A 27,605-nucleotide genomic window follows, 5' to 3' on the forward strand; every position below is an offset into this window, starting at 1 on the left:
ACATGATTTAGCCATTTTTGTTAATTCAGCAATGTTTTTCTGTATCAGATCAGTATCCAATCAGTATCGACCGACACTAAACCGCACATATCGGTATCGGATCGGAAGTGAAAAAAAAAAAAAAAGTGGATTGGTGCATCGCTATCTGGAACAGGGTAAATCTGGACTCTTCAGACCACATGACCTTCTTCCATTGCTCCAGAGTCCAATCTTTAGGCTCCCTAGCAAATTGAAGCCTTTTTTTCCAGTTAGCCTCACTGATTAGTGGTTTTCTTAAGGCTACACAGCTGTTCAGTCCCAATTCCTTGAGTTCCCTTCACATTGTGCGTGTGGAAATGCTCTTACTTTCACTATTAAACATAGCCCTTAGTGCTATTGTTTTTCTTTGATTTGATTTCACCAAACGTTTAAGTGATCGCAGATCACAATCATTCAGGATTTTTTTCCGGCCACATTTCTTTCTCGAAGACGATGGGTCCCCACTATCCTTCCAGTTTTTAATAATGCGTTTGACAGTTCTCAACTCAATTTTAGTAGTTTCTACAATCTCCTTAGATGCTTTCTCTGCTTGATGCATGCCAATGCCCTTCTCCAACAGACTGACATCTTTTCCACGACCACGTGATGTGTCTTTCAACATGGTTGTTTAAGAAATGAGAAGCAACTCATTGCACCAGTTGGGGTTAAATAACTTGTTGCCAGCTGAAAGATAATCGCCTATGCAATAATTATCCAATAGGTGGCTCGTACCCATTTGCTTAGTTAAATCCAGAGGGCAACTTTTCTTTGGCCAGGCAGTGTATATTCTATATAAACTGCAGTCAATTTTGCTGGCAATGTGTCAGAAGTAGGGGTTGAACGAGTATATACATTTTAAACTCAACATTAACATAATAAAACCCGAGTAGAACTCGAGTATTTGATGACGTCATAGATCTCAAGATACAAAAATAAATAAATATATAAAACCGAAATAAAAGGTAATTATTTACAAAAAAAAAAGACCAACAAAACATTGGGAGTGTATATTATGCTCCTACCATTTATCATACTGCAAATAAGTCACAGGAAAAACTAAACTATTAGTTATTGTTATTAAACTGCAAACGTGAAGAAACGTGCAGCACGTCAAAAATGAAACTTAACCAAAACTGGTTCCGTGGATTGGATCCGGTATTACACCATACTCCGTGACCTGCAACATTGCAACACCGCCCCCTACGGTCATACGGTGGTCACATAATATGACGTCACTACGGATACTCGACGTAACATTTTGATGTGTAGATTACTCGAGTACTCTGTTAATGTCCTAGTCAGAAGGTATTTATTTATTTATTTTTAGGGACAATTATTAACCCTCAAATTCTCCTTTAACATTACGACAATAGCTGTTCCTCAGAATAAAATATTACTGTAAAAGTGCAGAAAAATACCACTTATTAAGATTTTTGTCCACCAACTTTTATTAAACCTTTTTAAGCTACCTCAGCCTTAAAATAAATACTCAAATTTCAACGACTTTGCAAAAAGTTATCTCCTTACGGGCTTTTAGTTTTACAAAACTCCACCATTCAGTTTATTTTTAAATCCACACATTTTCACCCTCTTATGATTTTTTTTAAACATATGTATATATATATATATGTATATATATATATATATATATATATATATATATATATATATATATATATATAGTCAAGTTTTTTTGGACAACCTTCCACCAATAGCCAAACAGGAGGCCCTGTTTTCACTTACGTTTGCACAAATTGATCACTGTTGGCAATTGATTTTTTAAAATTTTTTATGTTTGTTTAAATTTGGTTCAGTGCTTCTCCGACCACTGTCCAAAGAGGGCGCCCTGCCCTGTCAACAGCACCCTGCCTACAGACACCCCACCTCAGGCAGCCAACAGTTCTGCCACTTATGGACCAGCAGCGAATATTTTATCAGCTCAAACCTAGCATTAGTACTGCAACGCTCTGCTAAACACCCCCCACCTAGTGAACTGTTTTGTACCAAATGTTTACTCGTGCACAACACAAGCGTATTTTTGCTCTTTACATGTGAATTAAAACAATTTCTTTAAAAAATTTTGTTTCAACAGCGTCCCTCAAATGTGAAAGTGGAGCTCCATTTAATGGGCTAACATAAACAGTCAAAGTGGATGGAGATCCCCCATGAAAGTAATGCATTATTTCATGATTGGATATAGAGGATCAAAAAAAAATTTTTTAATGGGTTTCAATGGACTGATTTTACCTGAAGGGATGTTAAAGGGTAATAAAATGACAGCGATTGCAAGAGCATTTGAAATGATTTTGATAAAGTAAAAAAAAAAGAAACACCTTTTTCTCTGTGGTAATATAGAGGTGGCTGTGAGCAAGATCAAAAAACAGGTTCTTGTTGACCTTCTCCCCAAAGGTGTCACCAGGAGCCTTGCTGTACTCGTCTGCCTCTGTGTTCAGGTGTACCTTGAAGAAAAAAGGTACAACACTGGTAGGCATAAAGCTTATTATTAACTCACACAATTCCCCTCAGGTACAAGTTTATAGGGAGGAAAATTGAAAAGCAAATGCAACAGATAAGCACAATTGCACCTTGAAGACCTCTCCCTGGTTATTGCCCAAGAAGGCAATGGTATGATCATTTTCCACAGCAACAGCCACAGAGGTCAGAAGGCTTGATGTGCTCCACACTGCATTTGCCTTTAAGGCAAATTTTGGTTTGCTTGTCAGAGGGGAAGCCAGAAATTCTGCACCACATTTGTAGTTTTCCAACATGTCCTTCTGCAAAGAGAAAATATTGCATATTATGATGATTAGAGCATACTCCCTTTAATCAAAACAAAACTCAATGTACAGTGAAGAAAATAAGTATTTTAACATCCTGCGACTTTGCAAGTTCTCCCACTTAGAAGTCATGGAGAGGTCTGAAATTTTCATCTTAGGTGCGTGTCCACTGTGAGAGACATAATCTAAAAAAATAAAATAAAAAAAATTTAATCCAGAAATCACAATGTATGATTTTTAAAATAATTTATTTGTGTGTTACTACTGCAAATAAGTATTTGAACACCAGTGAAAATCAATGTTAATATTTGGTACAGTAGCTAGCCTTTGCAATTACAAAGGTCAAACGTTTCCTTTAGTTTGTCACCAGGTTTGCACACGGCAGCAGAGATTTTGGCCCATTCCTCCACACATATCTTCTATAGATCAGCCAGGTTTCTGGGCTGTCGCTGAGAAACACGGAGTTTGAGCTCCCTCCAAAGATTTTCTATAGGGTTTAGGTCTGGAGACTGGCTAGGCCACTCCAGAACCTTGATATGCTTCTTACAGAGCCACTCCTTGGTTATGCTGGCTGTGTGCTTCAAGTCATCTTCATGTTGGAAGACCCAGCCACGACCCATCTTGAATACTCTAACTGAGGTGAAGGAGGTTGTTCCCAAAATCTTGCAATACATGGCCCCGGTCATCCTCGCCTTAATACAGTGCAGTCGTCCTGTCCCATGTGCAGAAAAACACCCCCTCACAGTAGGGATGGTGTTTTTGGGATGGTACTTATCATTCTTCGTCCTCCAAACACAGCGAGTGGAATTAAGACCAAAAAGTTCTATTTTGGTCTCATCGGACCACATAACTTTCTCCCATGACTCCTGTGGATCATCTAAATGGTCATGGACAAACTTAAGACGGGTCTGGACGTGTGCTGATTTAAGCAGGGGAACCTTCCGTGCCATGCATGATTTTAAACTATGACGTCTTAGTGTATTATCCACAGTAACCTTGGAAACAGTGGCGCCAGCTCTCTTCAGGTCATGGACCAGCTCCTCCCGTGTAGTTCTGGGCTGATTCCTCACCTTTCTTAAGATCATTGATACGCCATGAGGTGAGATCTTGCATGGAGCCCCAGTCCGAGGGAGATTGACAGTCATGTTTAGCTTCTTCCATTTTCTAATAGTTGCTCCAAAAGTTGATATTTTTTCACCAAGCTGCTTGGCAATTGCCTCGTAGCCCTTTCCAGCCTTGTGGAGGTCTACAATTTTGTCTTTGGACAGCTCTTTGGTCTTAGCCATGTTAGTAGTTGGAGTCTTACTGATTGTGTGAGGTGGACAGTTGTCTTTATGCAGCTAACGACCTCAAACAGGTGTTTCTAATTTATAATAATAAGTGAAGTGGAAGTGGACTTTTTAGAGGCAGAGTAACAGGTCTTTGAGGGCCAGAATTGTTGCTGATTGGCAGGTGTTCAAATACTTATTTGCAACAGTAACACACAAATAAATTATTTAAAAAATCATGCATTGTGATTTCTGGATTTTTTATTAGATTGTGTCTCTCATAGTGGACATGCAACTAAAATGAAAATTTCAGACCCCTCCATGATTTCTAAGTGGGAGAACTTGCAAAGTAACAGGGTGTTCAAATACTTATTTTCTTCACTGCAAAACTTCCTTCAAAATGTTAGATTTATTAAATGTGTTGTTAATACAGTAGCCTTTTTATTCATTATTTTACTGCTCAAAACTTCAATAAGTTACACTTACTGCCATTTTTGATGAGCAAACATCTGTTTTGAATGATGAGTAGGGGACGTCCACCGCAGAATCTCCTGAAATCTTTCCAGAGTCACTGTAACAAGCGGTGATGATATCCACCAGCTTCTCATTGATGAAGTTAAGGGGATACATGCAGAGACCAGATTTATGTTCATCCTCATCTGAACTGGCCACCATAAACAGGACTTTATTCCATGGGACTACTTTCCCGTACAAACCTGATTCAGTCATGGCCCGAGCCAGTTCTTTGCCTGGAGAAGCCACAAAAGCAGCTTGGACTTTGTTGTACTGGTTATTTGGTCCACAGTTTAACTGCAGCTCGGTGTGGGAATAGTAATGGGGATCGTTTTCACAAAGACGGGAAACAAAGGTTAGGTTTTTAATATCCGTACCATCAAGTGTCCGTGAAAAAAGGAAATAAACAAAGCCATTGTCTTTGAAGGCATACCGGAAGACATGCAGGTACTTGGGAGCAAATGGTGTCGTCTGTACTGCAGAAGCTTCAATGATGCTCTCAAACACGACCCATTCCTTGTAGTCCTGAAGAATTCGTGTGCTGATGAGTTTCGTACTGTCCAGTTCTCCATAGCCCTTGCCAACCAGAAACACGTCAAAGGTGTGTCCATCTTTTTCATATGTAGACACTACTCCTACTACATTAACATTGTCCTCTATGCTGGCAACATAAGTCCTCTCTCCTTTACTGTCACTGTAATACAGCTGCTGCTCCACATTTGAAAGGTTGAGAAGGGAGCAAATGCCTCTGTAGCGACTGCCGCAGACTATGAGGGAGCCATTGGATGGGTGGATGAGCAGAAGCTTGTTGAGGTTATCCATGAACATAGTCTTCTGGCAGGCTGAAGCTGGAGGTGTGCAGGTACGGGCATCTACTTTGGGGCCGGTCTCAACGCGAGCTTCAAGGTGGAGAGTCGGCCCAAGTTGGAAGATTGCATTGACTGCTCCCAGGTAAATGCGGCCTGTCTGGGGGTCCTGGACCACATTGTTAATGACGGTCTCCGACGTGAACTCCAGAACTGGAATGTTGTGATTCTCCTTCAGGGCTTGCAACTTGTACTGGCACAAAAAGAAGAGGAGAAGGTAGACCAAGCTGTCCATTTCTGTCAGGAACAAAAAAGAAAAAGGCACTTTTATTATCACTGAAGTAAATGAACATAAAAATGTGCATTAAGTGTCAGAAGGAGCAGGTTTCAACTGTAGGAGTATGGTTAACAAAAAAACATATATATCGATATATACACTCACAATAATTTATGCAAAGGTAGATGCCAGATAATGTACACTTAAAAAAATTGGTTACGTACTGTAACCCCCAGATTCTGAGTATAGGCTTTGCCCTTTAAAAGCTGTCGCTGGTGGGTTTACAGGTCGCACTGTCGAGGATCCGATTGAAAAAAAAAAAAGAGAGCTGCAGCAGCTGCACTGGGAGGAGGCGGGGCTGCCCAAATGCAGCAGAAGCGCAGCAGTTTCTGTGCAGCGCAGCGCTCCAAGTAAAGCAGGAGATACCCAGATATTTTGGTTTTGCCCTCACTGCTCTGGGACCCTTAGAGATCATGGGCCCCTGGGCAGTTGCCCAGTTGCCCATATGGTTAATCCGGCCTTGGCTGGACCTGAACTTCAGAGCAGCAAAGAAGTTGCAAACAGCGCAACAGCGAGCGGGCTGGGTGTGTGTGTATGTGTGTATGTGTGTGTGTGTGTGTGTGTGTGTGGTTGTGTTGGTGGGTCCAGTGGAACGCGCTCACAAGAGAAGAACCTGACAAGTTGTTTAATGACATAAAATATATTTTGTTAGCAAAGAATAGAGACCTAACATTTATTAAACATTACTTCTGTATTAAAAAACATCAAAATTGTGCTTTGACAAAACAAAACAAAAAAAACGTTAAAGTGAAAGTGGGGCAGGTAACTAACGGGTGCTGTGGGTGACGAGTGTCACCAGCTGCTCAGCAGCAGAGGGAAGCAACAATGGCTCCTCAAATGACAAGAGAGACATATTTGTTCATAACTTTATTATTATTAAAACTGAGAGTTGCCGGATTTTAGCAAACAGTTGCCGAACGCACCCTGACAAAATGAGAATGCTGCAAAAAAAAAAGAGAAAAAAAACCCCTCCCTGCCGCAAAATGTTCCTCGGGGTCACATGCGCCCCCCCGGCATTGCTCCTGGCCTCCCCAGGGGGGCGCACCCCACTATTTGAGAAGGACTGCACTAAGGACAGAATGTGTCATGGAACAAGCAGACATATCACGTAAATAAAAGCGAATAAATGAACAGGGTGTTGACCACGCAGCCGCAGTGCAAATATCCTGCATTGTCATACCATTATGCAAAGCAGTCGAAGATGCGATACCTCTGGTCGAGTGCGCCCTGAGGTTGTCAGGAGGCTCTAAATCTGATGCTCTGTAGGCTTCAGAAAGGGCCTCACATAGCCAGTGTGACAGGCGCTGGGTGGATAACGGGCGACCTGCAGATGCGTCTCTATAGTGCACAAACAAATGTTGAGTCTGACGCAGTGCCACCATGCGTGCTACGTAACACGTCAATGCACGCACAGGGCAGAGAAGATGGAAAGATGCTTCTTCTTCTGATTTGTGGGAGGAGGGGAAAATCCCTCCAATGATATCACTCTTGATTTAAATGAGCTTGTGATGTTTTTAGGCATAAACGCTAGGTTAGGTCTCAGATCAGCTGAGCTGCCATCAGCCTGAAATATGAGACATGACGGCGCGACAGAGAGGGCAGAAAAATCACTCACCCTCTTTGCGGATATTAAAGCCAACAGCAGGGCTGTTTTAAGAGACAAGAATTTAATCGGAACCTGATCTAGTGGCTCGAATGGAGCTTTGATCAGGGCTCGCAGAACCAGCGTTAAATCCCACTGTGGAGAAAGTGGGCGTGATACAGGCCTGCGCCTCTGTACACCTTTTAAAAAACGCTTAATCAGCAGATGATTAAAAGCTGTTCTGTCCCCGAAACCTTCGTGCCAAGAAGAGATGGCTGCAGCGTACGTTTTAATCGTGCTGAACGCCAGATTTCTGTCTATCAGCTGCTGCAGAAAGGACAGCATGCCACCTAGTGGACATGAGGTGGCCTCTACACCTTTCTCCGTACACCAGCGCTGAAAAGCTGTCCACTTTGATGTGTACAGCACTGTGGTGGAGGCAGCACGTGAATCCTGGATCGTGCGCACTACATCTTGAGAGAGACCCATCCTCTCTAAACGGATCCGCTCAGCGGCCAGACCCAAAGGTGCTGGCCTATTTCTGGGTAACTCCTGATCGCTCCTCCCACCTGGAGGAAAGCATCCTCCCTCCACGGCAGTTTCCACGGGCGACCCGATAACAGGTGTCGTAGAATTGGGAACCATGGGGCGTTCACGCACTCGGGAGCCACCAGGAGGGCTGTCAGTCCCTCCTCCCAAACTCGGTTCAGAAACCGTGATATCAGAGGGAGTGGGGAAAATGCGTAAATAAGCATTTTGGGCCACGGGCTGTGAGCAAACGCGTCCACCCCTAGCGGTGGTTCGTCCCGCGGTTTCAGTGAGAACCATAGTTGACACTGAGCGTTCTCTCATGTGGCAAACAGGTCCATGGCCGCTCTGCCAGATTTCTGCCACGTCTAAGCCATTAGCTCGGGATGGAGGCTCTAGTCCCCGTGATGCGGACCGCTCCTGGACATCACATCCGCTCCTCTGTTCAGAACGCCGGGGATGTACACTGCTCTGATGGAGAGCAGATTTTGGTGTGTCCAACACAGCAGCCATCTCGCAATGTGTAACATTTGGGCTGAGTGCACACACCCCTGCCGGTTTATGTATGTTGCAGTCACTTTGTTGTCTGTGTGAATCAGAACATGTTGATTCTGCAGCACAGGAGCAAAATGTTGAATCGCATTCAAAACCATGCGACATTCCAAAACATTTATATGAGCTGCTGTGTGGGGTGGCCACAGCGTCCCCACAGCTTGGGACATGCATGTGCCTCCCCAGCCTGACAGGGACGTGTCTGTGAAAACTGAGACGTGTGACATAGGTCTGCTGACAGGAACTCCCTCCGACAGGACAAGAGGGTTTCCCCAGTGTCTCAGGTCAATTCTCACGGAGGGGGGCACAACAATCAACCGTCTCTTTTGCCTCATTGGGTCCACACGCAAACGAGAAAACCACCTCTGGAGGCGTTGCACCGTGTGAGCAGACGACATCGTCCCTAATAACTTCATGAAGGAAACAGTGGTTATCACTCTGCCGGGCTTCACGTGGCGGAGCTGGTCCTTTAGAGCTTCGGTTCTCGTCTGAGATAAACGAGCCCTCATAGTGACCGAGTTTAGCTCCACTCCCAGATAAATGATCGTCTGGGCTGGGTGAACTGAGCTCTTCTCCCAGTTTATGGTGAAGCCCAGATTTTGCAGGTGTGACGTCAACGCCCGAGTTTGCACTGCTACCTCCTGTCTGGAACGGGTCAGCAGCAACAGATCGTCCAGATAAAACAGAATTCTCATCCCTGCTTTGTGTAGCAGCTGCAGAGCTGACTCCACGCATTTTGAAAATGTGCATGGCGTGAGGGAATACCCTAACAGAAGTCTGTTGTATTGATACTGGGTCCCTTGAAAGGAGAAGCGCAGGAACTTTCTGTGCTTTGGAATGATCGGAATGTTGTCTAACAGTTGTCTGGTTGTCAACATGTGAAAATGTCTCTCCATGATCGACTTGTTGAAAATTGATAAATCCAAGATGGGTCCCATCCCTCCGGTCTGTTTTGGGACCATGAAGTAACAAGAATAAACCCCTGTGTGTTTCCTCTCTGTCTTGAACCCTGGAAATTACATTTTTTGTCAGAATTTCCTGAACTTCTGCGTGGAGGAACGAGATCTGTTCTGGAGATGACAGAACCATCTCTAAAATTCCTCAGAATGGGGGGGGGGGGGGGGGGTTGTTGAGCTGCACACTGCAGCGTGTATCCCCTGCTGATAAGACGGTTCATCCATCTGTCTAGAGCGCAGGCTCGCTGCCACTCCGCGTAACGTTCGGGAAGCAGGCACGTGTTTTTGTGCTACGTTATGTTTTTTATGGATGCCAACCAAGTTACAGCCTCCACCGTCATCATGTGCTGCAGAGGCGTACTCCGAGCGACCCAAGGGGAGGTTTCCTCGAAGGGGCCCTGAAGGCGCCTCTGTGCCACGCTCAGGCTGCGGGCTCACATCCATGCTGATGTGAGCAGGCATGCGCTGAGGGGAGGCGTGCGCACCCATGGCCATGCGGTGCCGTTTAGGTGAGGGCTGCCACTGCCGCGGGGGCGTGCGTTTATCACCGCTGCGGTCAGAGGAGGCAGCGCACAGCCTGGGCTGAGAGCAAGGTTTCCCACTGGACTCGGTCTGCTGAAAACATTCATTTTTGGCTGCTGTGTCACGCGCGCATTTTGTGTGTTTACTCGAGCTGCGGTGATTTTTAAAAACCTGTTTTGAGGACACTGGCTCGCTTTGTGTGGAGGATGTGTGAGGAGAAGCCACTGTGAGATCATTCAAACTAACAGTCAGGCTGAAATCAGACACTTTAATTTCTGAATGATGTTTACGTTTTATTTCAAAACTCAAGCCATCATTGTACACATACACATCCTCTGCAAGGAGTCATTTTTTGAATCTTCTCCTCTGTGAGCCCTGCGTCTGGTTGTTCCAGGGCGGCGCCTGTTGACGGTCTCCGGGGAAACGCTGCACCGCTGGTTGCCGGGATGAGGAGGGCTGTTCTCTGATGGGTGGGGCTGGCAGCGAAGCGGAGCAAGAAGACGCTACTGCAGCTGTGGAACGTCTCTGCTGCTGCCTCTGGCCATGGCGCTCTCTCCAGAGGGCGGGGGGAGCGAGAGGAGTGCAGCTTAATCAGATGGCACACAGTCTCAGACACCTCCTCCGGCTTCTTCAATTTCTCAAGCATGGCCTTGAAATTGGCTCAGAACAGCGCATCCGTTGTGATGGAGCCCTCCAACAAGTCCTTCTGCAGCTTCTCCGGCAGGGAGGGGGAGTGACGGAGCCAGGTGGACCTCTGGATCATCGTCATCCAGGCTGCGATGCGAGACAGGCAGACAGCAGAGGAGGCGCACAGGTTGAAGATGATGTCAGACGCTTTGCAGAGGGAGCTCTTCGTCTCCTCAGGCAGGTCTGTTCTCTCCAGCCTCTGAGATGCTGTACGCCAGCAGCGCAACGTTGTTGTTCGCTGCGGCCACCTGAAACGCACACTGGTGAGCTTGGTTGGAGAGTGAAGTCACTGTCTGTTCATGCTTCCCCAGAGGCACAGGATGCTGGTCCAACCTGGACATCTTCGCTCCAAGAGCCTCCACCAGGCTTGGCTCCAGGGGGGGCACTGAGGGAAAATTCTGCTCGGTAAACCCCTCCACTCTGGTGATGGGCGCAAATGTGGAAACCGGCGCTCTCAGTCTACCAGGTCCGGCTGCAGCCTCGTTCCAGTAGGACGTCACTGCTGGGAAACGAGGCCAGATTGGATCAGGACGGCGAGCCAGGGTGGAGCCAAACCCCCGCTAGAGCATCCGATCTGGGCGGGGGGAGGAGAGGGACGGAAAGTCCCTTCGTGTCAGCCGCCTTCTGGATTATGCCGGGCAGCTCCGAGAGGAGGGCACCGACGGCTGGGAACGGTGTGGTAGCTGATGCGGAAAGGCCCCGGGGGGAAGGGGGGGGTGATCATGCGCTCGGCCCCCCTCGTTCTGACACTACGCTCTCCAGGAGTAAGTGAGCAGCGGGGCTGCTGATGACGTCGCCTGTCCTGGAGGAACCATCCAATTTGCTCCGAGAGTCGGCATTAAAAAAGTCGATGGCGTTGTCAAGCGAACAGTCCCCCGCCATGGAGAGGCACTCCTCGACGTTAACCTTGAACAAGGCTAATCGCCTCTGCCTCTCCTCCGGAGGGAGGAGGTCACAGATGTGGCAGAAGGAGGCGAGGTCGGCATGGCGGGGACCCAGGCAGGCATCCTTCGCAGATGTCGTGCCGGTCAAAACTCAGCATGTAGCTGGTGTTGCAGGACGGACACAGGCGGATGATGTTGGTGCTGGACATCGCGTTGTTGAAGCTCATTGCTATTAGCTTGCTGAAGAAAAATGGGAGCCGATTACCCACTCTTAACGTAATTTATACGGACCAGGTGGGGCTCACACAACAGGTGGGCATGGACTAAACTTTTCAGTGCGATGCTTTACATGACGGGATAAACCCACCAGCTCTTAAAAGGCGAAGCCTATACGAAATAGAACAGTTTTGAAATGTGGAAGCAGATTCTTTTAACAGTCTCTGTGAGTTGCAGTCTGCTTAGAAACTTTAGTTTATCCATCCATCCAATCATCTTTACCCACTTCTCCCTTTTCAGGTCCAGGGGGTCACTGGTGCCCATGTCCAGCAGTCACTGTGCGAGAGGCGGGTGACACCATGGACATGTCTCCAGTCCATCACAGAGACACATAGAGACAAACAACCATTCACTCTCTCACTCTCACCTAGGGGCAATTTAGAATTACCAGTCAGTCTAACATGCTTGTTTCTGATCTGTAGGAGGAAACCAGAGCACCCAGAGAAAACTCATGCAGCACAGAGAGAACATGCAAACTCCACCCAGAAAGATCCCGGGTTGGGATTTCAACTGGTGACCTTTTTGCTGAGAGGCAACACCTCTAACAACTGAATATAAACAATTAAATACACATTAAATGTGTATTCATACTGCTACAAGGGGTTTTAAACATGAAATATATCAGGGTTACTTTAGGAGATTTGTTTCCAGAGTTTCTGCTAAACCAAGTCATTGTTTCAGTTCCTTTTAAAAATAAAGGTTTTAGTGTAAAATTACTGCATGGTTTTAAACAAAAGTATCTACAGCAGCAGCTAAACTAAACGCTATGAACTTGTTTTTTTCATATGTAAGACTTCAAGATATTTATAGATGGCTTTATTGGGGTAAAACCATTTAAAATCTGCCTCAAGCTAACAACGTGCAGTGTAGGTGTTTGAGCATGACACAAATTTGTGCTCCAGTTATATAAAGGCCATGTTATTTTAGATTTAATTGACATAAAATCAGAATCGCTCTGTGTAGGGGTGAGGAAAGATTAAAGCCCAAGTGTGCGATCACAAACCACAACGTAGTCGATGGCGTTAATTCAAAAGCGACAGATCTGTGAGTTTGATTGAGACTTTGCACCGCCTCAAAATAAAGAAAATACCTCCCAACCCAAGATGCTTAGGACGCACATTTTTTTCTCTCTCGAGAAACATGATCACGCAATGTCTTTGTGAAGTACAGACAGCACTAGCAGACAGCAGGTGCCTGAGGAGACTCCGCTCACCGCTGTTTGCCCAAGCTGTGGTAAATATGGAACTGCAGGTGGTTTAGCTGCAGCCATTGCCCACACAACAAATGTGCTCATCTATATCTGAACGAGTACTTCAAGCCTTCAGTCAGCTTTGTAGGTCCCTCGTTCTCATTCCACCATGTCAGCCAAGTTAACAGGCACATTTGATCAAACGTGAGCCCCCGATAAAACGCCAAAGCTGTGTTTTACTGCTTTAACCTGCTGCTGCTCACCGGACTAAATGAGAGAACCATTGATTAGACATTTGCCTGAAGGGGAGCCATGTTAATTTCACCGGAAACGCTCATTTGCATTTAAGTGTTTGCCAATCGATTTTATGCATTTTTCTTCCCATTTACAGCCTCAGTCCCCCTGCTCACCTTAGCCAATTCCACTGCATAAATGTATCATGCCCTTTTCAATTCACAGCCCTAAATATTTCCATTAAAATTGAAATGGTGCAATAAAATCCCTGTCTGTGCTGATTCAGGGCAGAAATGTGTGCAGTTGGTTTTTACTGCTTTAATTAAGGAGGTGGTCCGTCAAGATTTAACAGACTTTTCTTGAATGTGCAGTGCAGAGTGAACAAATTACACAAACAAAAACTTCAGGTTTAAAGTGAAACTTAAATTACAATTGTATTTTTACTAGCAATTATAAACCTGTCTTAGCTTGAAGGAATTACACAATTCCTTTATTGTTTCAGGTTTGGAAGGAGAGAACGCAAAAAGATATGCACGAGCTGCAAAACATCCTTGTAGTCGTAAAATCTTGGTGAAATAAGCAAAAAGAAGCCAGCCACCTGGTCCTGACAAAAAGGCATCAAACCGCAAAGTATTTTTAGAAAAATTATCACATAATTAAATGACTGAGAAAGCCTTGGTGAGTGGGACATACTTGGTGGTAGTTTTTGACCATTTTAATGCGCACTCATCTTCCACAGTCAGTCAGAATCTTTTAGATGTTGGTAGTTTGGCACCACAAGAGCTTAGATTATTTTTACTTATTTTTGAAAGCGCCTGGCAGCAATCTAAATTAACAAAATATCAAACAAATAAAGAGCTTCCTTTAATGTCACTTCAAACTTTTCTATTGAAAATTTATAGAAAAGAGAATGCTGTCAAAACACACAAATATTAATTTTACCTAATTATTTGCATGAGACTAATAAGACAAAAGGTGGATTACTGGTGGTGGATGGGTTAAATGCAGAGAGCCAATTTTACCATTATATTGGAACATAGGATGACAATACATAACACATTATTATTATTATTACCGTATTTTCCGGACAAAAAGGTGCACAAGATTATAAGGTGCAATATCAATGAACGGGTCTGTTTTCATTCATAAGACACATTAAGCTAAACAAAACAGTCAGATAAGTCGAACTTTATTCTACTCATTCACAATAACCACATAAAATTGGTTTGAGGTCAGTAATACATAAGGTGCACCCAGTGGCGGTTCCTTATATGGGCGACATGGGCGGCCTCAAGCAGGGGGCGGCATAACACCTACATAAATTGGAAATATATGTAGGCTTGGTTAAAAAAAAAAAAAAAGGCTTAGTTGTTTTTGTCATTTGCTGTCAGTTTAACTCTTAGAATTGCAGTTATCATTCCTGTCACAGTGGCTGGAGCAGAAAGAACCTTTTCAAAGTTGAAAATGATAAAAACATATCTGAGGTCAACTATGTCTCAGGAACGCCTCAGTGGTCTGGCAGTCATCAGTATCAACCATGCAGTTGCTGAGCAGATTTCACATGATGAGATTATTGATGACTTTGCATCAAGGAAGGCAAAGAGGATCAACATTTAGGTGACAGCATTTCTAATTGTATTTTTTTTCTTTTGCTTTTAGTCCATATGCTGTAATTATATCTTGTTACTTTATATTTTATGCTGTGTTCTTCTTCTTGTTAAGCAGTTTGGTAACAGCTTCTGTTTTAAATGTGCTATACAAATAAACTTGACTTGACCCCCTAGTGGGGGGCGCCGTTGGGGTTGCTCGCCCAGGGCGCCAAATAGGCTAGGACCGCCACTGGGTGCACCTGATTATAAGGCTCACTGTCGATTTTTGAGAAATTTAAAGGATTTATAGTCCGAAATATACGGTTTGTCGAGCTAAACATCTGACAAAATGACAATTGATTCCATTGATTTCCAATTAAACAAACGGTGACAAATCAATTCTCTTATACTGGGGGCATTTTGGATTATATACAGCATTTACAGAATTCTCTATAATGGGATTAATAAACCCCATGGGTCCATTTATATGATTTAAGACCAGCTTTCAAACCAAAACACATGTATACGTTTCTCCTAAATGTTGGATATATTATTTATATAAATATATATATATAAATTATTTTGGCTGCTCCCATCTTCAGGGGTCGCCACAGCAAACTACACAAAGCATGGCAATTATTTTTACGCCGGATGCCCTTTCTGACACAACCACAGACCACCGAGCTACCACAGCCCTCTGTGGAGCAGAGAGCTGCTATCTAGGGCACCCAGGGGAGCAAATGGTGGGGGTTAAGGGCCTTGCTCAAGGGTCCAGAATGGGGCAAATGAGGGTGGAGGCAGGTATGGGTGCTTCAGCTATCCCACCCACATTTTGATGTTGTCGGTACCGGGAGTTGAACAAGTGATCTTCCGATCACAGGCCAACCTTTTCTAACGTCTGCGCAACCACTCCCAAATGTTGGATATATGTTAGTAAAAATTTATGTTAATAGCTTACTTATAAATAAACAAACAAACAAACAAACAAACAAGGATTAGGTTTGTTTGACCTAATCCTGAACCCTAGAGTTATAGAGGCATCAAAGAACTGAGAAGAAATGGGTTTAATTAAAGATGACCCAGATAGAAAAAGACCTGGTTGTCCACACCCCCCAAACAGCCCACCTCCTAGTCTATAATACACCTGAAATCTGCTGTGAGGTAACATGAGGGCACATCATCCAACACATGGCTATTTTCAATAAATAAAGAGCTGCTAAATTTAGATGGTGTGTGCTGCATCAGCATTCAGCTAATGAAGCCCCAAAAGGCCTAGAATAAACATAATGAAAAACATCATGTGCTAATGAAGCTGCCATGTACAAGAAATGTGATCCTGTGAACAACAGAATTGTAGAATACAAACAGCTTGGCTATAGTGTTAAACTGACCCTGATTTGGGTGTCTGTTCCAGATTATCAGCCAAATTCAAACATATTAAACAACATAGTTATTGGCTTATATAATTGGCAGCAATAATATTTTAGCCTATGTCTTAGTGTGAATGTGTGTCATGTTAGCACAATATTGTATGAACCACTGGATGGATATTAAAAAAGACTTCAGAAAGTAATCAGTGTATGTAGGCCTGTCGCAATTAACAATAAATCAATTAATTGCATGATAAATTAAAATTATCAACCTCATTTTCATTTATCGGCTTTATCATTTCTTTGTGTCTCTCTCTTTCTACTGAAGACACTGGATGACAAAAGGCTCAACTCTGGTGCTCTTCACTGACCCCTCCCTTTCTCTTTTCTCTTTAAAATCTGTTTTAACCATCCAAAATCACATTTTTGGATGGTTAAAAGCAGGTAAGCTGAGAAGCCAAGCTACGAGCTAAGCTAACAGGCCGACCTTCCGGGACTTCCAGGAAGATGGCGCCGGTGCTGGTGGCTTGCCGTTCACCTCTGTCTGTTTTTATTCTTTTTTTCTTCTGTTTTTGTCATTTTTCTTCGGTGACATCAACTCACTGCTTGTTTATGATTGCCAACAACTTCTAAATATACAGTTATCTACTGGAAACCCCGCCTTGTTCGACCACTTTGATCGGGGCTCTGGACCCCCACCCCCTCTGCTTGTTGATGTCCCGGTTTACCTGAAGCGCGTGGCATTTCTGCCCACCCGAAAACATCACTCCAGGCGCCATGGGAGACGTGCCGGCCGTCTCGTGAGGATTAAAGCCAGCATCAAGCTCTCTGCTGCCTCGTCACCTGCTGCTGACCATCAGACATTAAACTGTACATCCGGATGCTTTGCTGATCCACTCAATTCCAGCTCACTCCAGGTGCCCGGGCCTGGCCGCGGCCGCAGTGGTTTTGGCTGTCTCCAGTGGAACTTAACCAACTCCGGACCTTCTGCTGCATCATCTCCTGCCGACCATCTGCTGGATATTCGCCTGTCCGGGTCCTTCGCTGATCCTGCTAGGTCCTGCCTGATCCCCGTAGTCGAGCCTGGCTCGCGCCGCGGGCGCGCGCACAGCTGTGGAGTCTCTGGTTCTTGGAGGCGCGGTTCAAACTCCAAAAATCTGAAACAGCTGATCTGTGCTCGGAGCACAGCTTTACCTACTGGTCTACTTACCTACTGGTCCTACAAAGATTGCTCTGCTGAATGTGAGGTCGCTGGCAAATAAATCATTCATCTTAAACGATTATTTCTGCTCCAATGGACTGGACTTCATGTTTGTTACAGAGACCTGGCTGGTCCCTTGTGAGTTAAGTGTTTTTTCTGAACTTTTGCCGGCAGATTGTGCCTTTTTTAATGCTCCAAGGACTTCTGGTAGGGGTGGTGGATTATTAACAGTTTTTAAAAAGCTCTGGAACTGCAGACAGCTACAGGCTGTGACATTTCAGAGTTTTGAACTGCTGTATTTTGAGCTGGGCCGCTCCAACCCAACACTGTGCTGCCTGATCTACAGACCACCCTCATACAACAAAAACTTCATAAGTGAATTTTCTGACTTTCTGACTGGAATACTGCTCAGTTACGACAGGGACTTGATTCTGGGAGACTTTAATATGCACGTTTGCTGTCCTGACAAGCCTTTGGTGCAGGAGTTTCTAAATCTGTTACAATCTTTCAACCTTGTGCAAAATGTTGTTGGTCCAACTCATCAACAGGGCCATACACTTGATTTAGTTCTGTCTCATGGTTTATCTGCGGTTAATCTGGAAATTGAGGATGCTATTGTTTCAGATCACAAACCCATTTCATTCCAAATCTCTGTTATTCATAAGTCTAAATCCCCCCGCTCCAGCCAAGAGTTGTCGGATATTTAACTCTTCAACCGCTGCTCTTTTTTCCTCTGCATTCATTACTGATGCTGCTTCAGTCCCTGAAACCTCTGCCTGTATTAGTACGCAGGAGCTGCTCAGTAGGCATGATGCGACCTGCTCTAAGATTTTAGACCTCGTGGCCCTGCTAAAAATCAGGCGACCAAAGCTGGCACCACACCCCTGGTTGAACGTGACCACTCGAGCAGCCAAACGTCTATGCAGGAGAGCTGAACGCAAGTGGAAAAAGGGCAAATTACAGGTTTCTTTTATTATGTTAAAAACATGTTTGAAAGATTATCAGAGCATTGTTAAATCTGAAAAGAACCAATACTTCTCCCAAATCATTGCTTCAAACAGTCATAATCCCCGTGTTCTTTTTAATACCGTAAATTCCATTTTAAACATGCCTCGGTCTGTCAGCATGGAGGCCTCTGTTGACATCTGCAACGACTTTACTAGATACTTTGCTGATAAAGTAGAGTTGATTAGAGTCAGAGTCAGAGTCAGAGTCAGAGATTCTTTATTGTCATTCGCACCTCATGTGGTACATGTGGTGGAGCGAAATTATGTGCACAGGGTCCCAGTTACATCCAACAATAAAATGTATAAGAAAAACAGTAATAACATTTAAGATATGAACTAAGAAAAACATCAACTAAATATACACTAAGCACTAATAACATAAAAACATTGAACATCAGCACAAACATGAACGTGAGTCTGTGTGAGCGGATGTGCACGCATGAACACATCAACATTGAAACAGATCAGCAGCAACATGATGTGATTTTCACAGTGATTATTCTGGTTAGAGATTCATGAGTCTAACAGCCTCGGGGTAGAAGCTGTTCCTCAGTCTAGTGGTTTTACACTTAATGCTCCTCAACCTCCTTCCTGAGGGGAGTGGGGCAAAAAGTGTGTGTGCTGGGTGAGTGGGGTCCTTCGTGATGCAGGTGGCCCTCTTCCTGCATCTGGAGGTGTAGATGTCTGTGATGGTGGGAAGGCTGATTCCGACAGACTTCTGTGCAGCCTTCACCACTCTCTGCAAAGCTTTTCTTTCTGCAGCTGTGCAGCCTCCATGCCACACGTTAATGCTGGAGCACAGGATGCTCTCCACTGCACACCTGTAGAAGGAGGTGAGGACTGAGCTTCCCAGACCAGCTCGCCTCAGCCGTCTGAGGAAGTAGAGTCTCTGATGAGCTTTCTTGATCAGGCTGGTGGTGTTGTTGCTCCAGCTGAGGTTGTCATTCATGTGTACACCCAAGTACTTGTAGCTGGAGACCACTTCCACTGCAGATCCTCTTATGTTCAGGGGGGTGTAGATGTTTTTGTTCCTTCTGAAGTCCACAATCATCTCCTTTGTCTTCTTCACATTGATGTGAAGGTTATTCTCTTTGCACCAGCTCTCCAGGTGTTACACCTCTTGCCTGTAGCTGGACTCATCGTTGTTTGTGATGCATCCCACCACCGCTGTATCATCTGCAAACTTTACAATGTGACAGCCTGGATGGGTAACTACACAATCATACGTGAGCAGAGTAAACAGGAGGGGGCTCAACACACATCCCTGAGGAGAGCCAGTGCTGAGGGTTATGGTGGAGGAGGAGAAGTTGTAGATCCTCACTAACTGTGGTCTGTTTGTTAAGAAGTCTAGTACCCAGTTGCAAATGGAGGGGCTTAGTCCTAGTGTGGATAGTTTGTCCATCAGGGTTTGGGGGATCATGGTGTTGAAGGCGGATGTGAAGTCCACAAAGAGCATACGGACGTAAGAGTTTTTCTGCTCCAGGTGGTTACGTGCAGTGTGGACCACAGAGGAGATGGCGTCCTCTGTTGATCGGTTCTCACGGTATGCATACTGGTGAGGGTCCTCGTTGATGTTGATGGTTGTTTTGATGTGAGTCATGACCAGTTTTTCTAAGCATTTAGCAACTATCGGGGTGAGGGCCACTGGCCGATAGTCATTCAGACCAGTCACTGTAGAGCTTTTTGGGATTGGGATGATGGTGGCAGTCTTCAGGCAGGTGGGAACTGTCTCCAGGGTAAGTGAGGTGTTAAAGATGTCTGCCAGCACCTCGCAGAGCTGATCAGCACATTCCTTCAACACTTTCCCGGGGATGTTGTCTGGGCCAGTTGCTTTGTGTGGATTAATCCTCCTGAAGGTACTCCTTACTTCAGCTGAGGTCACGCTGAGATGCTCTTCATCCGGTGGTGAGGTGAGTCTGGTGCTGGGTGGTCTGTTCGGGTCTTCAAAGCGTGCATAGAACTTGTTGAGGGCATCAGGCAGAGACGGGTCTTTGGGGCATTGTTCGCGCCTTCCTTTATAATCTGTTATGCACTTAATGCCCCTCCACATGCTCCGAGGGTCTTGTGAGATGAATTGACCCTCGATCCTCTGTGCATACGTGGCCTTGGCCCTCTTTAGGTCATCCATCCCCCAGTCCACAACTGACCCCTCTGTCTTTTTCCCTTGCTCAGCTGTTTTCAAAAAGTTTGAACCCATTTCACTCCCATTTCTAAACAGTCGTTGGTCAGATGAAACCCTCCGGTTCCCCCGCTGACCCAATTCCTGCGTCGTTTTTCAAACAAGTTCTACCCACGATTGGACCCTCTGTTCTTACTATTATAAATAGTAGTATTGTGACAAGTGTGGTTCCCGATGTTTTCAAACATGAAGTAGTTCATCCGTTAATTAAGAAACCTGGACTTGACCCTTCGACTTGCTCAAATTTCAGACCGATCTCAAAACTTCCCTACATGTCCAAAATCCTGGAGAAAATAGTTTTCATTCAATTAAACAAGTTTTTGAATGAGAACAAAATCTTTGAAATTTTTCAATCTGGTTTTAAGCAACTCCACAGCACTGAAACAGCATTAGTAAGGGTTTGTAACGACATTATGATATCAAACGATTCTGGTCAATTTGTGGTACTTGTGCTCCTGGACCTTACTGCTGTTTTTGATACTGTTGACCACAGTCTCCTTATATCACGGCTGGAACAGTGGGTTGGGATCACAGGTGCTGCATTAGAATGGTTTCGCTCATACCTGAGTGGCAGGAGTTTCTGTGTCAAGGTTGGTAATAATGTATTCGCCTCATTACCTCTTTCTTGTGGGGTCCCACAGGGTTCGATTCTTGGACCCCTTCTGTTCTCACCTTATTTGCTCCCACTGGGGTCCATCCTGAGGAAACATGGTCTTTCATTCCATTGCTATGGAATGAAAGACCAGATCTACCTGCCTGTGAAACCAGCAAGTGTTTGCTCCATTCACCCTCTGTTAAAATGTCTGGACGACATTAAGGCCTGAATGGCTTCAAATTTCTTAAGTTTTAACAATGACAAAACTGAAGTCATTGTTTTTAGCCCTAGCTCAACTGCCACCACTGATCCTGTCAACCTGGACTCTCTTCAGCCATATCTTAAGCAGTCTAGTAAAAATCTCGGGATGGTTTTAGACTCTGACTTCAAGTTGGACAAACAAATCAACTCTGTTCTGCAGAAAAGCTTCTTCCAACTCAGACAGGTAGCTAAGCTCAAGCCAGTGTTGTCCAGACCCGACCTTGAGAAACTAGTCCACGCCTTTGTCACGACCTGATTGGACTATTGCAACGCACTGTATGCTGGGATCAGCCAGGCCTCCATCTCACGTCTTCAGCTCATCCAGAATGCTGCTGCTCGGCTTTTAACCGGAACTCGTGGGTCTGAACATATTACACCAGTTCTGTCCTCCCTTCACTGGCTCCCTGTTCGTACGAGGATAGTTTTTAAAATTCTTCTGTTGACCTTCAAGTACCTAAATGGCCTCGCACCCCTTTACCTCTCTGAGCTTCTGGAACCTTACGTTCCCACTCGGGCCCTGAGATCATCCGATCAGCTGCTTTTGGCTGTTCCAAAAACAAGACTGAAGCTCAGAGGAGATTGGGCTTTTTCAGTCATGGGCCCCAAACTCTGGAACAACCTGCCCCCCAACATCAGGCAGGCCACCTCCCTTCATCACTTCAAAAATCCCTGCTTAAAACATATTTGTTCTCTCAGGCATTTGACACAGTGTAAATTGATCTAGTTTTTAATCTGTGACCCTATGTTTTAAATGCTTTTTATTGATTCTTCAGTTATTATTATTAGTGTATTGTATATATATGTTTATATATTTTTCTTTTTAATTTACTCATTGATTGTTGTTGTTGTTGTAAAGCACTTTGATAACAGGTTCTGTTTTAAATGCGCTCTATAAATAAAGTTGACTTGACTTGACAATGGGAAAAAACATCCGTCTCGTCGAAGCTCCAAAATTCACAATTGAAACTCGTGTCTTTATGTAAAAAGTTGTTTCTCTCTGCAAAAAGAAGATGAGAATTTGTTTACTGATTTTTTATTGAAAGCTTTGTGTGAAAAATGCTATGCTAAAGAGCTCAAACCACACTGAGTGTCTACCATATTGAGAACAAAATAAAGAAGGAGAAACAGCCCATGTCATGTTAGGGGGCCTCCCTCCCATTTTTTCTTAAAGACACGCTGCTCGCTCACTCCCTCACTATCCACCCTTCGGTTCAAACAGTCTTATACTGCCATCCGGAAGCCGAAAAAAATGTACTACACACAAAACAAATTAATCAACATTTCTTCTTAAATTTGACCATAATTACTAATTATGGTCAAATTTCAAACAATATTATCGTTTATCGCAATAATTTCTGAGACAATTAATTGCCCAGATAAATTTGTTATTGTGACAGGCCTAATTGTATGTATTATCTACAACTAATTACTTTTCAAAACCCATTTCAAGGGCGGCCGCCTCAATAAAACAATCTTAGTAAACACATAAATGGCTATTACTAAGTCAGTTTTACAATTTTTAAGCTAAAATTTGATGTTGTCGTAGCAAAACTTCATCCATAATCTATACTGTGAGAGCTGACTTATTGCACAAGATTGTTTTTAAACCTGTGCCGTCAACAAACAGAGCCAACTCTGCGTGCCTTTTACTAAAATACTTCATGAGCCACTGGTCAAGTTTGAATTAAAACTTTCAGAAAGTATCCATTTGGTATATGTCTACAAATGATTATCGATTGGAGTCAGCCAAAATCAATGATTGTCACAGCCTACATAATTTAGAAAACACAAACATGTCTCTGACCTGGTCAGTTTTATAGATATTTAGCTAACTTTTTGTACGGAAGGAGATGAGACTACTTTACAACACATAACTCAAGCACTACAAATTGTGAAAGATTTTGGTCAAAACATTGTCAGTAATAAGGGGAGTGGTGGCGCAGAGGTTAGAGAGGTGGGCCTGTGATCCAAAGATCGCCGGTTCACGCCCCGGCCCAGACAACATCAAAATTGTGGGTGGGGTAGGTGAAACACCCACACATGCCCCCACCCTCATTCGCCCCACTCTGGGCCCATGAGCATGGCCCTTAACCCCACCATGTGCTCCCTAAACAGGTCTCTCTTGAAAATGAGTTCTCGTGGCTCAATGAGACTACCTGTATAAATAAAGGCTAAATGAAAAAAAATAAAAACAATTCTTGGCATTAATCTGATTTTTTTTCTGTTAGCAAAATATCTCAAAGCCACTGGGTAGTTTGCAATGAAATTTTGTGGAAAGCATTCATTAAACGCGCATTTACATTTGAATAATTTTGGGAATAAACCCAACTCAAGATGCCTGTTACGCCTAATCAGTCTTAACAAATACTATAATGGCAATAACTCTGATAATTTACCAACACTGACCTAAAGTCTGGTATAGTAGTAGCTGAGAGTCATCCTCCGCACATACTATGAGCTTTAACAGGTCTTATATTAGAAAGAGATAGCACAGAACATGTTTTACAAAATTTGACCAAAGCAGATATAACTCAGTTCGCTCTCATCACAAGATGTTGGTCAAAAACCCTGCCAAATGCACAGGTGATATATCTTTCAAAGAAAGCTCGGCTTTTTATTGAGTTGTTCTCAGCTGAACTAAAACTAACCCTCCTTTCTTTTAGGTTACACAACTATGCATGCACCTTGAAATATAAGTAGGTAACTATTGTAACAACTTTTGAGAAGAAATGGCCAAAGAACCTTAATATGTCTTTTTTCAGTCACCTTTTCTGAATTTTTTTAACTTTATCAATGCGAGACATTAAGTGTGGTAACTGCAATCTGCATTTTATTTCAATACATTGCATTTTTACTGTTAAACTAAAAGAAAAACTAAAAATGACTGATAACAAGTACCAAACTTACTCAAGCTGTAAATACTTGTTGTTGTAGAGAACAACAAAAATCTCTCTGTGATACATAAAAGCATCAAACTAATGGGATTACCTCTGTATACTTCCAGCTGTTTAAAAAATACTTTCAAAGCATGACTCAGGCTTCATCTATTCTGATAACCTTGTGAATGATCTACATTTTTCTCCTCACGGTGTTACCATGGAAACACTAATGTTAATACACTCAATGAAAGGTTTATTAGCAAAGTTACACAGAGTTCAGGTTAATGGCATTTAATATGACTTTTCTATCAACTAAAGCTAATATTCATGAAGGTTATAATGCTCAGCTTCTGTGCTGAATTTTTTTTTTTTTTCCTCTTTAAAATAAATGGGTGCCGACAACAGCAAAAATGTGGGTGGGATATGTGAAGCATACACACCTGCCCCCACCCTCATTTGCCCCACTCTGGGCCCCTGAGCAAGGCCCTTAACCCCCACCAACAGCTCCCCCGGGCACCCTAGATAGCAGCTCTCTGCTCCACACAGAGGGCTGTGGTAGCTCGGTGGTCTGTGGTTGGGACAGGAAGGACGTTCAGCGTAAAAATAATTGCCAAGCCTTCGTGTCACTTAGTTTGCAGTGCTGACCCCTAACATAGCAAGCAGCCGAAAGAAGAAGAAGAAGAAAAAAAAAGAAATTACAGAACAGGTCACAGTGGACCAATGAAACAAACTGATCCACTGGGGGGGGCTCTCCTCCCCATTCTCTCCTCCCCTCCCCCTCCCTGTGGGAGATCTCCCTCTAGTTGTACACATCAAAGTGTTTGCAGCCACTCGAAATAAGTATGAATTGTAAATCCAAATTTTTCCAGGTCTCTCTTGTAAATTAGTCTCTGAGGCTCAATGGGATTAACCTGTATAAATAAAGGTTGAATGGGAAAAAAAAAAAAATCAAGTTGCGAATTTGTCCCGACACGAAAGTGACGTTGAGAGCGCCAACAAAAGAGAGCCTGATGAAGTGTGTCATGAAGTTTTTCTGAGGCTGTTCAATTCTGACTGAAAAAGACGACTTTAGTGGTTTCAGTGCACTGGAGGAATGAAGATAGTGATCAATGACTTTCTGGTAGGCTACCGTTTTGTTTTGTTTTACCAGCCGTGTTACAGGCACTGTTCAGGAATAAAACAAAAACAAAAAAACATTTAATGTATGTATTTGTGTATGTTACTGGTACATATTTAGATAAAAGTTTTAAAAAATCTTTCTGCGTGAATATCTCATGTTACAACGTGGACACCCACAGTTTATGCACTGTGCAGATTATAGTACTTTTACATAAAAGTTGAGCCATAAGGATGGCACACCCAGGAACAAAGACAACCAAACTTACGAAGATGTAACAGTATAACAGATATACAGCTAGAGAAAAAATAAAATAAAATAAAAACACATTTTTAGTCTGTGAAGAAACATAAAAATACTGAAAAAAGAAAATGATCAAAGAAACGATGGGAAAATGCAGAAAAATCATAACCAAGGAAAGTTTAACATTTAAAAACAAGGATAAAAATGAGCATTCAATATCTATAAAAATGAAGATTAAATACAAATTTTGAGGAAAGAAAACGATGACGGTTTGGCTAAAATAGGTCACATTTGTGATGTTATCATTGCACATTGAAAAATGAATGAAAATATGTATGTTGTGTGTTCCAGTGCAACTTGTAGAAGTCTGAAAGAATGTTGCTTACAGAATAAATGGAGAGTGGTGGCGCAGAGGGTGGACCTGTGATCGGAGGGTCGCCGGTTTAACTCCCCGGAGCTACAACATCAAAATGTGGGTGGAAAATGTGAAACACCCACACCTGCCTCCATTCTCATTTGCCCCACTCTGGGCCCATGAGTCCTTAACCCCCAGCTGCTCCCCAGGCACCTTAGATGGCAGCCCTCAGATTCACATGTACTGTGCCTTGTGAAAGTATTCGGCCCCCTTCAACTTTTGAACCTTTTGACACATTTCAGGCTTCAAACATAAAGATATAAAAATTAAATTTTTTGTGAAGAATCAACAACAAGTGGGACACAATCGTGAAGTGGAATGAAATTTATTGGATGTGTCAAACTTTTTTAACAAATGAAAAACTGAAAAGTGGGGCCTGCAATATTATTGGGCCCCCTTGCGTTAATACTTTGTAGCGCCGCCTTTTGCTGCAGTTCCAGCTGCAAGTCTCTTGGGGTTTGTCTCTATCAGTTTTGCACATTGAGAGACTGAAATTCTGCCCATTCTTCCTGCAAAACAGCTCGAGCTCAGTGAGGTTGGATGGAGAGCATTTGTGAACAGCAGTCTTCAGCTCTTTCCACAGATTTTCGATTGGATTCAGGTCTGGACTTTGACTTGGCCATTCCAACACCTGGATACGTTTATTTGTGAACCATTCCATTGTAGATTTGGCTTTATGTTTTGGATCATTGTCTTGTTGGAAGATAAATCTCCGTCCCAGTCTCAGGTCTCTTGCAGACTCAAACAGGTTTTCTTCCAGAATGGTCCTGTATTTGGCCCAATCCATCTTCCCATCAATTCTGACCATCTTCCCTGTCCCTGCTGATGAAAATCAGGCCCAAACCATGATGCTGCCACCACCATGTTAGACAGTGGGGATGGTGTGTTCAGGGTGATGAGCTGTGTTGCTTTTACACCAAACATATCGTTTAGCATTGTGGCCAAACAGTTCAATTTTGGTTTCATGTGACCAGAGCTCCTTATTCCACATGTTTGGTGTGTCTCCCAGGTGCTTGTGGCAAACTTTAAACACTTTTTATGGATATCTTTGAGAAATGGCTTTCTTCTTGCCACTCTTCCATAACGACCAGATTTGTGCAGTGTATGACTGATTGTTGTCCTATGGACAGACTCTCCCACCTCAGCTGTAGATCTGTGCATTTCATCTAGAGTCTTCTCCTTGTTCGAGATGAAAGTTTAGAGGGACGGCCGGGTCTTGGTAGATTTGCAGTGGTCTGATACTCCTTCCATTTCAATATGATTGCTGAAATTGTGTCTATAGCTAAATGGAAACAGCAAACTTTATCTGCAGAAAACTAAGTACTTGAGAAGACTAAAACTTTTGGCATAAATGAATGGAGTTGGGAAAGTTGTGCAATATCTGCCTTAGGTTAACATTTTCAGATAGAGAAAATAAACCCTAAAAGGAACTGATGAAATGCTATATACTCAGGTTTTTATGTACTAAATGAAGGTGTGCTTCTTTGTTGGCTTGCCAAGAACTGAACACACTCACAGCTTTTGTTTGCATGTATACAGTGATCTTTAAGCCACTTGCCACAAGCTAGGACAAGTCAAGACAAGAAGCAGCTCTCAGCAGAGAAAAATGACAGATAATTT

General features: G+C 43.6%; 1 protein-coding gene and 1 pseudogene across 1 annotated transcript in view; both read right to left on the reverse strand.

Moving 5' to 3' along the window:
* Positions 1-27,605, reverse strand: part of plxnb2b (plexin b2b) — a gene marked incomplete in the record, with an annotated part of 234,589 nt that overhangs the window by 93,714 nt on the left and 113,270 nt on the right. The window contains 3 exon segments of the mRNA XM_037683644.1: positions 2,352-2,477; positions 2,604-2,792; positions 4,550-5,679. Coding sequence (XP_037539572.1) covers positions 2,352-2,477; positions 2,604-2,792; positions 4,550-5,677 — 1,443 coding nt within the window.
* LOC119416502 lies at positions 5,941-11,970 on the reverse strand (annotated as a pseudogene).

This window comes from Nematolebias whitei, chromosome 10 (assembly GCF_014905685.2).
Source record: "Nematolebias whitei isolate Nwh7 chromosome 10, NemWhi1, whole genome shotgun sequence".
Classification (NCBI taxonomy): Eukaryota; Metazoa; Chordata; class Actinopteri; order Cyprinodontiformes; family Rivulidae; genus Nematolebias; species Nematolebias whitei.